Source organism: Alosa pseudoharengus, unplaced genomic scaffold (assembly GCF_046254945.1).
Source record: "Alosa pseudoharengus isolate Yale_2024_CS ecotype anadromous, Long Island Sound unplaced genomic scaffold, YU_APseudo_1.1 YU_APseudo_1.1_scf_21, whole genome shotgun sequence".
NCBI lineage: Eukaryota > Metazoa > Chordata > Actinopteri > Clupeiformes > Clupeidae > Alosa > Alosa pseudoharengus.
The window spans coordinates 13696848-13709347 of NW_027468674.1; the positions used below are offsets into that span (position 1 = coordinate 13696848).

The 12500-nt window shown below is 44.9% G+C and overlaps 1 protein-coding gene across 6 annotated transcripts in view; it reads right to left on the reverse strand.

The window, feature by feature from the left end:
* Positions 1 to 7761: 7761 nt before the first annotated feature.
* fmnl1b (formin-like 1b) overlaps positions 7762 to 12500 on the reverse strand; it is a 53239-nt gene continuing 48500 nt past the window's right edge. For 4 of the 6 annotated variants that reach the window (XM_076297965.1, XM_076297964.1, XM_076297962.1 and 1 more), the window contains exons 25-26: positions 12061 to 12175; positions 7762 to 9238 (exon numbers count right to left, since the gene is read on the reverse strand). In XM_076297965.1, coding sequence (XP_076154080.1) covers positions 9138 to 9238; positions 12061 to 12175 — 216 coding nt within the window. In that variant the 3' untranslated portion in view covers positions 7762 to 9137. Of the gene's footprint in view, positions 9239 to 10395; positions 10865 to 12060; positions 12176 to 12500 lie in introns of those variants that run through there. The other 2 variants (XM_076297963.1, XM_076297967.1) reach the window with 2 other exon arrangements.

A 12500-nucleotide genomic window follows, 5' to 3' on the forward strand; every position in this document is an offset into this window, starting at 1 on the left:
TGTGTGTGTGTGTGTCTCTCCCTCTGTGTGAGTGTGTGTGTGTGTGTGTGTGTGTGTTTATGTGACAGTATCTCCATTTGTTCTCCCTGGTCTCTTTAGCTAAAAAGCAGAGCGCTGCCAGAGTGAGTGAGCGAGGTTGCCCTTTCTGTGCTGTTCCCGTTCCCAGCCCTCTCACACGCATATCACAGCACACAGCACACAGCATGTGGAGCTCTGATAGCTCTCCTCTCTCCACCATTCCAACCTCTCAAGCCCTCCACAGCTGTCTTCTGAACTGCCCCTCTCCTCACGATGGGTGGATGGCTGACCAATAAATAGAGAGATGAGGAGAGATGGATAGAGAGAGAGAGAGAGAGAGAGAGAGAGATGGCAAGGGCTGTGGTGTCTGCCAGTGAAAGACAAGGAATGGAGGGAGGATGACAGACGAAAAGGAAAGATTGACAGAGAGAGAGAGAGAGAGAGAGAGAGAGAGACAAGAGGATGACAGGCGGGACTGATAAAAGCACAAACATTTTAAACACTCTAAAGAAGTCATCGTGAAAGAGCGGGGAAGAATGAGAGGGCGAAGCCAACGAGCGAGAGTAAGAGAGCGGAGGCAGGCGGAAGAGAGAACGAGAGCGGAGGCAGGCGGAAGAGAGAACGAGAGGACCCTGGAGTCGGTCGTGATCCGCCGCGAGACTCTTATCTGCCAGGGCAGAGCAGCATCCTCAGTCCCGATCCATCCCCCTCGGAAAAAAAAAGGAGCGAAAAAAAAAAGAGGAGTAGAGAAAAAGAGGAGTAGAGAAAAAGAGGAGTAGAAGAGGACTGGAGGAGCCCAGAGGGAGTGGAGAGAGAGAGAGCGAGGGAGTGAGAGAGGAGTGGAGAGAGAGAGAGCAAAAGAGAGAGAAAGAGAGGAGTGGAGAGAGAGAGCAAGAGATTGGAGTGGAGAAAGAGAGCAAGAGAGAGAAAGAGAGAGAGAGAGATAAGACAGCAAGGCCTGTCTTTCTGTTCCTCTCCAGTTTGCACACACACACACACACACACACACACACACACACACACACACACACACACACGTGCCTCCCGGCCCCGATTTCCGCCCCCTTATTCCCTCTCTCCCGTAGGGTTGATCTGGAAGGCGGCATGGCGTGGCTTTCTCTTCCTCACTCTCTCTCTTTCCCTCTCTCTCTCTCTCTCTCTCTCTCTCTCTCTCTCTCTCTCGCCCGATTCGTTCCGCCGGCCACGCTGGGCCGCTAACCGAACCCGCCACAGGGTCCGGAGATTTTCTCACTTGCTCTGACGCCTTTTTCAAGGACAAAGTGGTGCTCGTAAAAAAAGGGGGGGGGGAAAGAAGGGGTGGGGGGGGGTGCAAGGAGTGGATTTCTGTGTTAGCATTAGCCTGTGGTTTGACCTAAATAGTTTAGCAGGGCACGTCTGCATAACGAACACATACAAAAAGGGCCAGCGAATGCTAAGGAAGTGAAGGTGCTATCAAGCATGCTCTGTGCTGGAACACAGCCAGGGTCAGGTAAACTGATTCTCGCCAGATGAATTTCGTGCCGCCTAGCTCCACTCATCCATCTGGGATCGATCCATTGGAGTGGTGCTTCAGAAGGCTGGGCCTTATTAAAAAATGCTTGCATAAGTTTGGATAAGCCACTTGTCCGTCATCTATTGACGTGCTACTTCAACCACTCACATCAAAGTCAACCCGTGATGCTGAGAACAGTCTCACAGTCGCTTCTACGCTACGTCGCATCTATGAAACTCCCGCCCTGCGTCCTGATTGGCTCTACCATACAACCTCATGCTGAAATCACTCTCAATGGAACCGATCCCAGATGGATGTGAGTGGAGCTAGGCGGAGCTAAGCGGAACGAAATTCATCTGGCGAGAGTCAGGTTAAGGGTCAGGTGCAATCTGGACAGTCTAGCCAAGCCCAATCTCACGCCTATAGTAACGACCAGACAAGTGACACTGTGGAAGCCCAGTTCATTTCTGGTCTCATATATGTAATTAATCTTATTGTATAAGTTGATGTAATGTTGAAGGAAGCTGTTTGTAGAATCATAAATGTATGATGTATTGGTGGTTTATCTAAACATATTAAACATATAAATATAAACTCATCTAAGTATGTAAGATATAAGTTAAATCCAGAAATGAATTCAGCCCCCACAGTTGCCTTGGCACAGTAAATGTCTGGGGTCCGCAACTATAGTGCCTCACAGTAGTCCACATACAAGTGCTTTTTAACCAAAATTCCAAGAAAAGTCCTACAAATTCCTATAAATACCTCTGGTGTTAAGCACAAGTCTTGAATGGTGGGTGTCATGATGTTTTCTCCGGTGGGACTCATGGTGTGCTACTCATGATTGACACAGTAAAAGGGTGCAATATGTTCCCTGGTTAGCTGCTATTGTCACCTGCTACAGTTTGACGCGTGTCTGTAATGGCTAGGAGCGTCAGAGGAAGTCCTGGATGAGGATGAGAGACCCTCTTAGCACCTCGGATTGGTTGAGTTAGGACATAGGGACCCAGGAAATACAACCCTGAGGGGCTTAGTTGGCTTGATGCTTAATATCCTGATTCTCCTGATTCCTCCCACACACACACACACTTTCACACAGACACACACTCACACTTTCACACAGATACACATACACACACTTTTCACACATGCATACTCACTCAAACACACATTGGACACAAACACAGATATTCTCACATCTTTGCTACACACACATCTACCTCCCACTGTAATGCTAATCCAGGAGATCTGTGCCAACCCCCAGAGAGGGTGCTGCGCACCGTGAGCTCCAGGACCCCCCCGCTGCAGCCTTTCACACGCACCACAGGAGGAGAGAATACAGAAAGAAAGCGAGGGAGGAAGAGAAAACATGGAAAAGATGACAAGATAAGCTCCTTGTATTTTGTTCTAAGCAACTGCTGTGTAATGATGTACCCCCTCCCCTACCCATGCCAACCCCCCCACCCCTACCCATTCCAACCCCCCCTCCCCTACCCATGCCAACCCCCTGTGTATGGGCTGAACTCACCCTCATCCATCAGACGGTGGGCACTGACCCACATCCGTACGTCTTTATCCACAGCCAGAGGGCCGGCAAATTGACCGAATGCCCCCTCCTCCACCCAACCTACCCCCTCCGCACAAACACGTCCTCTTCAGGGGCTGCTGATGGGAGGTCCGTCCTCGGTGTTGTCCATGCTGTAACCATAACTCTCATTGCCCTCTGTGGCTCCACTGTGCTGGGGCGGCCATCTTGTTTAAACAGCCCCTCTCGGGTCTTTTCTCCTCTTTTCTCTCAGATTTGTGACAGAAAGGTTAAACCATTCGACAGCTTTAGTACTGCGGGTGACGGCTAACTTGGATTAGTGTCTGAGCGCATTAGTGTAACAACAAGTTTCCCCTTTCCCTCGGTCCTGCCCTGCCTTCAGTTGGTTTTGTTTGTTTGTATGTTTGGGGGGGGGGGGGGGGCTGGGGTTGTTTATGGGAGGGTAGAGAAGTGTCTTCTTTTGTTGAGAGGAAATGAGTTAACACTAAGTCAGATCAGTCCGTGCATTATCACCCTTGAGCTGAGTAACTGCCACTTTAAAGTGTTTTCTCACACCATGAAGAAGAACTCGGCCCAGAGGCTTGACGAGGAGCATTTTCTGAAGTGTTTTGGAGGAGAGGAAGTTTGCAGTAAGAGTGAGAGACAGATAGAGAGAGAAGGAGGGGAGGGATGGAGGCAGAGATGGACATTTCAAACAGCATAAAACGATGGACCTGGAATTATATTTATTTTCATGTTCTATGTCAGATATGCATTGTGAAGTCTATACATCACTCCGTGGCCTACTGGTTAGCGCTTCGGACTTGTAACCGGAGGGTTGCCGGTTCGAACCCTGACCAATAGGCATGGCTGAAGTGCCCTTGAGCAAGGCACCTAACCCCTCACTGCTCCCCGAGTGCCGCTGTTGTTGCAGGCAGCTCAATGCGCCGGGATTAGTGTGTGCTGAGTGTGTTTCACTAATTCACGGACTGGGATAAATGCAGAGACCAAATTTCCCTCACGGGATCAAAAGAGTATATACTTACTTACTTACTTAGAGTACCATTCACACAGGCGACCACTTAAACAGCTGGAGTATTGCACTGTAGAATAACTTTGTGTGAGGGGTGTGAGGCTTACATTAGGGTTCTCCTCTATAGGCCGTGCGAAGAGAGAAGAAGACATCACATGTCATTGCAGTGGAACACGGGGGTAGACAGGGTAAAAGCGTATCCATACAGCAAGTAGGAGTATAAAAGAGCCGTAATGGTGGAACAGTCACAGTGCATGTGTGTGTGTGATCTCTGTGTGTGTGTGTGTGTGAGAGAGAGATCTCTCTACGTGGGTACGTGTGTGTGTGTGTGGGCCAGGAGGAACGAAGGAAGACACTTTCAGTGTGACAATCGTGGGGTCTCTTGAGGCTCGAGCACCAGGGATGTGACAGCCTTGAAAGTGTACGAGGCTCAACTCCGAGGCTTACAGGAGACGGCTCCGCTTTGACACTCGACGGCGTCGTCGTCGGCGCCCCCGCGTTCTTTCCGTCGCCGTCTATCTCTCTACTTATCTGTCACTTTTTTCGATTCTTCTCTCTATCAATCAGTCTAGCTTTTATTCCTTTCACGTCTCTCACTCACTCTCTTCTTTAAGCACTCAGAGAGAGAGTGGTACGCTTGCGCTCTCTCTCTCTCTCTCTCTCTCTCTCTCTCAGATCATCCTTCCTCATCTTCTCTTCCTCCGGTTTGGAAATTGAGAGCATTATCTTAGCTCAGGGTTCGTTTTCATCTCAGACTCTGGCACACACACACACACACACACACACATACATACACACACACACAAACACACACACACACACACACACACACACATTAGCACTTCACTCACTGACGCGCAAACACACACACACACACACACACACACACACACACACACACACACACACACTCAAGCAGTCTGTCAGCCACTGTATCAGAGTGACAGCATGAGGACCTACTCTGGGGACATTGGCTCTGTGTGAAGTGCAGAAGTGCAGCAGCAGAAGCGTATAAAACCAGGCAAGAGATGCAAACATCCTCCCTTGTGAATAGAGTCAGTTAGTGACCTCCACCTTACCCTAGCCCCCCCCCCCCACACACACACACACACATACACGCACACACACGCACACACACACCACCGATTTGTCATCCTTCAATCATTTATCAAGCAACATTATGCTTGTCCTGTGAACCTATCCGATCTGACATCCCTGCTCTTGGCCTCCTTGTGGCTGTTCTAAGTAACTGCACTTCATTCATATAGCAGATTGCAAATGTCTGGATTACTGTTAGGAAAAAGAAGAGAAGAGATTCAAGTCTCTCTTTCACCCCCCCCCCCCCCCCAAATTATGACAAAACACTGACACCGAACTGGGTAAACTTTCAGTCATTTTACTTTCTTTGTTTCCCAACTTGTGGGGAAAATGTGGGTTCAGTTTGGCTGAATCAGGGCAATTGGTTTCAGTTAGTGCCTATCTAGGCTTCCTCTGATCTTTGACCTCGGTAGAACACTTAACACTGTGGCTATTACCCCCCATGTTGTCATTTAAACACAGACCAGTCAGTCCCGTTTTCATTGTGAACGAGCACCTACCGCCAGGCAGGTCTGCATCAATGTGATGCAGTTAGTTTTACCCAAGGGTTTTTTCTGGAAATTTCCTGTGTTTCTCTCTCCTTTATTTTCCAGTTCTTAGTCTCCCCCTCTCTTCTACAACTAGTGTACTGACACTGTCTACTAGCCTACTATTCACAGTAAATACAACACATATAGAGATATATTGCATAGACAGAACAGTATCTTACTGTACCTCAGTAGTGTAAATGCACCTAGATCATTCAATTAACTACAAATGAAATCGTCTAAAGAAATTAGAAGAATCATATTTAGCTAGTTCTTAGCAAGAAGATGCGCTATTGATATTAGACTTATACTGGACATAAGTACCAAGTACTATCTAATGTAAAAAAGAAAAATAAACTACATACCAAGATTATACGTTTTTTAATCAGATTAAACATTTTTGTATTTTTATACATTGATGATGTGAGCACATATTCATGTATATTATTATTCGTAAATGGCTTGAAGCGATCGTTCTACTCTACTCTCCCCTCAGCTCCCCTTCATGTTGTTATCAGTGTGACTGTCGCCTTTCGAAAGAATTCTGTTGGGACAAGTAGGAAATGTGTGTGGAATGCGTGGAGTATTCAAATGTATGTGTGAGGGTAGGTAGCTAGGAGATACGGTACTGTGCAGTGAGGATACCTCACTCCCTGACATGCTAGCAACAGATGCTAGCACCTATGGGTTTTAGCCTCCTTGCTAGCACACCTTCCATCCATGTCCAAGATTGCAAGTTGGAGTCCATTGTGGTACTGTGCTTGTCAACACAACACAAGTTACATACACATAGAACTGCACTTCAGGGCTCTGTTAGGGCACAACTCAATGCCCCGAGGTTTTATGCTAAATGACAGGAACGGCTACTACAATTACCCTGAGTTAATGGTGTGTAACATTTATCAACGCTTACCTGAGAAGCTTTTAGAGGAACCACAACCGCTTATCTGCATTTTAGGGGTCTTAAGGAGATCTTATGTAGCTCTCTCAAAGGAAGTGCCAAGAAATATTCTAGTTTCTCTTTACTTTTTAAAAGTCTTGACAAAGCAGGGACCTTTGTGGTGTGGGTATGTACACACACACTGTAGAGGTCTAACCTCATCATGGGATGTTAAAATGGAATAGAGAGTATAAAGTATCTGTACATAGTCTGTATTATTGAGAGATGTTTTAATTTTTGGTGAATTTTTACGTCAATTTGATTTCAAATGTTTTTTTATATACATACATATATATACATATATGAATATATAGCCTATACACCTTAAAAAAAGTAATGAGATAGCTTACTGCATGTACAGTGTAATCAAACTGTAGATCTTTGCATGCAGAAAGATTAGGTCTCCCGTTGACATTCTACAACCAGAAGACTGTACCATAAACTAAAAGACACTGTACAGGAAAGATATTTTTTTGGTTAAAAATCTATTCAGTGCAAGTGGATCAACATACGATCCCTTTAACTGTTGTGCGTTCCGTAATGATTCCTTATTACTGTGTGGAGGTACTGTAAGCCAATGGGGGGGAAAAAAACACTGTTGTTGCCGTGACAACCCTATTGTGAGGTAGGGAGACTGCTGCCAGTGGAACCACAAGAAATGTGATGGCAACGTTTACAAGTACTAAAGACTTCATGATTATTCAATCAATACAATGTGTGAATGCCATGCCGTGTTATAGACGTAAATGTACAATGAAAACAAAATAGAATCAAAGAATATATGAGAAAAACAAACAACGACAACAACAACAATGTGTAGCTGCTTTTGTGAGAAGAGTCTAGAGATGTACTGTATGTATCTGAGACTGTTGGTTTTGTAAAATCCCTGTTGTGTTTTTGTGACTAATAAAGTGGATCTCTTATTAAACAAGCTCAGCTTGTTTACTGGATGTAAGTAAGTGTGTGTGTGTGTGTGTGTGTGTGTGTGTGTGTGTGTGTGTGTGTGTGTTTGTACATGTGTGTGAGTGTGAGTCTGTATGTTTGTCTTGTGAGTTTGTGTATGTGTACATTCCCAATATATAGTATAACAATAACAATATACTGCAAAAAACAGCCACAAACAACTCATTTCCAGGTATAAAATTTTAATTGGTCAAACCAAAACAACAGGTGTTGTTCATAAACATCCATTATTATAAAATGATTTATTGTATATATTACTGTACATATTGAGTGGATTGTGTTGCAAGCGGATTGCATACAGTTGCTGAGAGCTTCTGTTTAAATGATGGCAGTACACTTGAGGTACATTAAAATTCTGCAAAACAGAGGCAAACATATTGTCTTTAAACATTTAAATGTTGCAGTTTTTGAGTGAACATTCCAAGTTTGTCCAAACGGTAACCTTTAGTTCAGCATTCATGTTTTTTTGCCAAAAACGTAGACTTGTTTGTGTGCAAACGTTCACAGAAATCAATTTTGTTCGCCTTAGTTTTGCTTGTTTTTACACATCTGACCTCATCTGATCTCAGGTAAGTCTGTTCCTGTTCCAGCTCTAGTTATGAAACATAATGATGAGAGAGAAAGAGAAGGAGGGAGAGAGCGAGAGAGGAGAAGTACAGGCTGAGCTTTTTGCTTCGTGTCTTCAGTTCTGTCTGTGAGATCGCAATGTTCTGACAAAATACTGATCCTCAGTAACAAGTCCAACCTGAGGTGTGTGTGTGTGTTTTTGTGTGTGTTTGTGTACATGTGCTTCCAGGTTTTTGTAGGTGTGTGTGTGTGTGAACAGACTCAGGGAGGGCTAGTATGATGCAATTGAAAGTGACAACAGCTGATTCGAGATTTAATTAGTTCATAAGTAATCAGCAGCTTTGATGCAGAAAATAATGTGCATATGCAAGTGGGCACATCATAATGTGTGTGTGTGTGTATGTATGTGTGTCTGTGCACGCATCTTTGTGTGTGTATGTATGTGTGTCTGTGCACGCATCTTTGTGTGTGTATGTATGTGTGTCTGTGCACGCATCTTTGTGTGTGTCTATGTTTATGTATGTGTTTGTGCCTGTGTACATATCTGTGTGTGTGTGTGTCTGTGTTTATGTATGAGTGTTTGTGCCTGTGCCCATATCTGTGTGTGTGTGTGTGTGTGTGTGTCTGTGTTTATGTATGAGTGTTTGTGCCTGTGCCCATATCTGAGTGTGTGTGTGTGTGTGTGTGTCTGTGTTTATGTATGAGTGTTTGTGCCTGTGCACATATCTGTGTGTGTGTGTGTGTGTGTGTGTGTGTGTGTGTGTGTGTGTGTGTGTGTCTGTGTTTATGTATGAGTGTTTGTGCCTGTGCCCATATCTGTGTGTGTGTGTGTGTGTGTCTGTGTTTATGTATGAGTGTTTGTGCCTGTGCATATCTGTGTGTGTGTGTGTGTGTGTGTGTCTGTGTTTATGTATGAGTGTTTGTGCCTGTGCACATATCTGTGTGTGTGTGTGTGTGTGTGTATAGTACGTGCACTATAGAGAGATGTCTGAGGACACCTGCAGCTGCTGAGCAGGCTTCCACTTAGCGCTGCGTCTGCCTCCATCTGTACGGATGTACGGCTGGTTTCTCAGACCTGCACACACAACACACAGAAACATCAGATAGCTTGCACACACACACACACTTACACTTACAGAAGGATCTTATCACATACACACACACACAAACACACATGGAACCTTTCACACACATACACACAAATGGATCTTATCACACGTCATACTGTACACCCACATGCATACATCTTATCAGGCACAAATACACAGAGAGAGAGAGCGAGAGAGAGAAATCTTCCTAAAAGCAGGTGGCCAAAAACGGAATCTTCAAAGCCATAACCCCTGGAAGATAGACTGCCAGACAGACAGAAATACCTCTATGGAAACACCTGCCTGTACGGACCACCAGAGCTGGACATACAGACATATACCCTCCCAAACAAAAATAGCTCTACAGAACCAAACATTCAACAGACAAATCTGAACACACAGACAGATTAAGAGAAAGCTGCACAGCAAGACAGAGACAGACTGTCTGTCTCATTACGTGTCTGAGGAACTAGACGACAGACACAGGGAGACAGCTCCTTCCTTGAATTTGGATAGACACAGAGAGACAAACAAAAAGACAGCACCTTCTACACACATACACACACACACACAGTGGAAACCAAGCAAATAAGAAAACAAACATGACAGTTTCTGAAGAAAAAAGCAGGCCACTCAAAAAGCATTTATGTATCAGACAGCAAGCACACGACAGAGACAGCAAGACAGTCACAAATAGAAAACAGGCCGGCTAAACACACATAGAAAAGCACTTGAAATATGCATGTGAAGTATGCAAGTTATCACAGACAGAGTTTTAAATTTACAACCAGTCGGACAAATCAGTTGATTAGTTATAGGGTGACAGACAGTTATGCTTACAGACAATCATGCTAAAACAGAGCGAGAGAGAGAAACAGAGAGTTTTCTGCCTCATCAGAAATACTGTACTCTAGTCCCCATGGCTGCTGCAGAAATGAACTCATTATGCAGTTTTTCTAAGAAATCACTAAAGCAAAGGGGACTCAAACGCTGGGGAAGGTCTCCTGGGGAGACATGCATCCCATAATAAAGATACAAAATCAAATGTTCATCACAGAGCAGCTTTAGCACAGAGAGAGAGAGAGTGTGTGTGTGTGAGAGAGAGAGAGAGAAAGAGAGCGAGGGGGCGCTAATATATAGCAACTTTCATGAATCCCAATGGGAGCCGAACAGCCGAAAATGTGTCTTCAAACAGAAAAATAAAACAGCGCTTCAGACGAGCACAGAGATAAAACAATTCAACAGAAACAGAAAAAAAAAACCATGAGATGTTGTCAGAGAGAAGACACAAAGAGAGGGAGAGCATAGAGGAAAAGGCATAGAAACTAGAACAAAGAGTGACGAAAGCCAAAGCTATTGCGTGAATATACAATCTGAAAAGAAAGAAAGAATGAGAAATATTCGACCGGAAACGTTGACTAAATCTGACCACACCCGTCAGACGTAGAAAGACAGAGAAAGTGCAGGATACCTCTGTGACGTCAGAGCGGAGCAGAGAGGCAGGGAAAGGGGACAGTGGAGTTAGGAGGGGCTGTCGTCACTGAAGCCCGAATCGCAGAGCAGGCGAGAGGAACGCTTCCCTGAGCGCGCCGTGAAAGGAACAGACTTCAGAGCTGAGAGACACACAGAGAGAGGGAGAGAGAGAGGGAGAGAGAAGGAGACGAGAAAGAGATGAAGGAAAAAGAGGAAGAGAATAGAGTGACTAAGATCATTGATGGGAAAAGATGAAGTAAGATGAAGTGATGAGTAGTTTTGCTGGAGGATAACAGAGAGAAGTATAAGTATATATACTTTTTTGATCCCGTGAGGGAAATTTGGTCTCTGCATTTAACCCAATCGGTGAATTAGTGAAACACAAACAGCACACAGTGAACACACAGTGAACACACAGTGAGGTGAAGCACACACTAATCTCGGCGCAGTGAGCTGCCTGCTACAACGGCGGCGCTCGGGGAGCAGTGAGGGGTTAGGTGCCTTGCTCAAGGGCACTTCAGCCGCGGCCCACTGGTCGGGCCTCGAACCGGCAACCCTCCGGTTACAAGTCCAGAGTGCTAACCAGTGGGCCACGACTGCCCCAATAAAAGATATAAGACAGAGTATAAAAGTACGTATAAAAGCAGAGGCAGTGGGCATAGTAGAGGAAGTCTTCCAACGAGTCATGTAACTATTTACCATGGAAGTAAATAGGAATGTATTTCTTTGGAAAGAAAGAGATACATAAGGATGAAGGATCAAATAAAAAGTAGTAAATAAACTAGTAAATAGCAAATAGTACATATTCTAGAGATTTCACAATGACAACTCTATATCACGAATAATGAAAACATTCATCTGGCATTACAGTGACTATAACATGCTCAACTCATGCTCAATGCTATTGTGTTCCTACAGACGCTCTATTGGACATTTGACAGTATACAGCACTAGACATAGCCACAGATGGTAAAAAGAAACAGGCAGGCATCCAGGAGTGACCCCCCCTCCCCCCATGTCCTTGAGCCCCCATGTACATGCCCACAGAGTCTAACGCTGTAGCTGCCTGGCTGCATTAGCTACTGGTTGTGGCAACTCGAGTTAGGTAAAACGGATCGTTTTTGTTTTGTTTCGTACTCGGTGACCTTGAGAAACGGAGATCTATGTGAAAACTCGCCGGATTTCTCCCTTAAGATCCATTAAAGGCTTCTCACTCTGCTGGTACTGACGACTAAGCCATTCCATGTCCAGTTAAATCTGAGGTGTTGTGGGACCGTGTTTTCGATTTGACCCTTCACCCTCTGACCTCTGACCCCTGTAACCCTCCCACACTGACCTGTGATGATGTCCTCGATGGCGCCGTCCTTGCCCTCCCGCACCAGCGATGTGACCTGCTTCTTCTTCAGCTCGGCGATCAGGTCCATTTGTGGCAGCTTGGGCATTGTGGGTAACTGCAGAGAGATCAAAGGTCATTCGTAATAACCCAAGGGGAGATGGGGTAGTCAATAAATGAACACGCATGAAACACACACTCACTCACACACATGGGGTTCTAATGGAACAGATCAATAATGTTTAATCTTTAATTCTGTTTGTGGGAGAATACCAACTCCTATGCCTTTGGCTAGAGAACAGTACTAAAGGGAATCTATAAAATGGTAATTACAAATACATCAATACATCTGGATGTACTGTATCCTTTGAACATAATAATACAACAGTATGTTTAAACCTGATGGAATTTGCTATTAGAAAAAATATGATTTCAAATCCCTG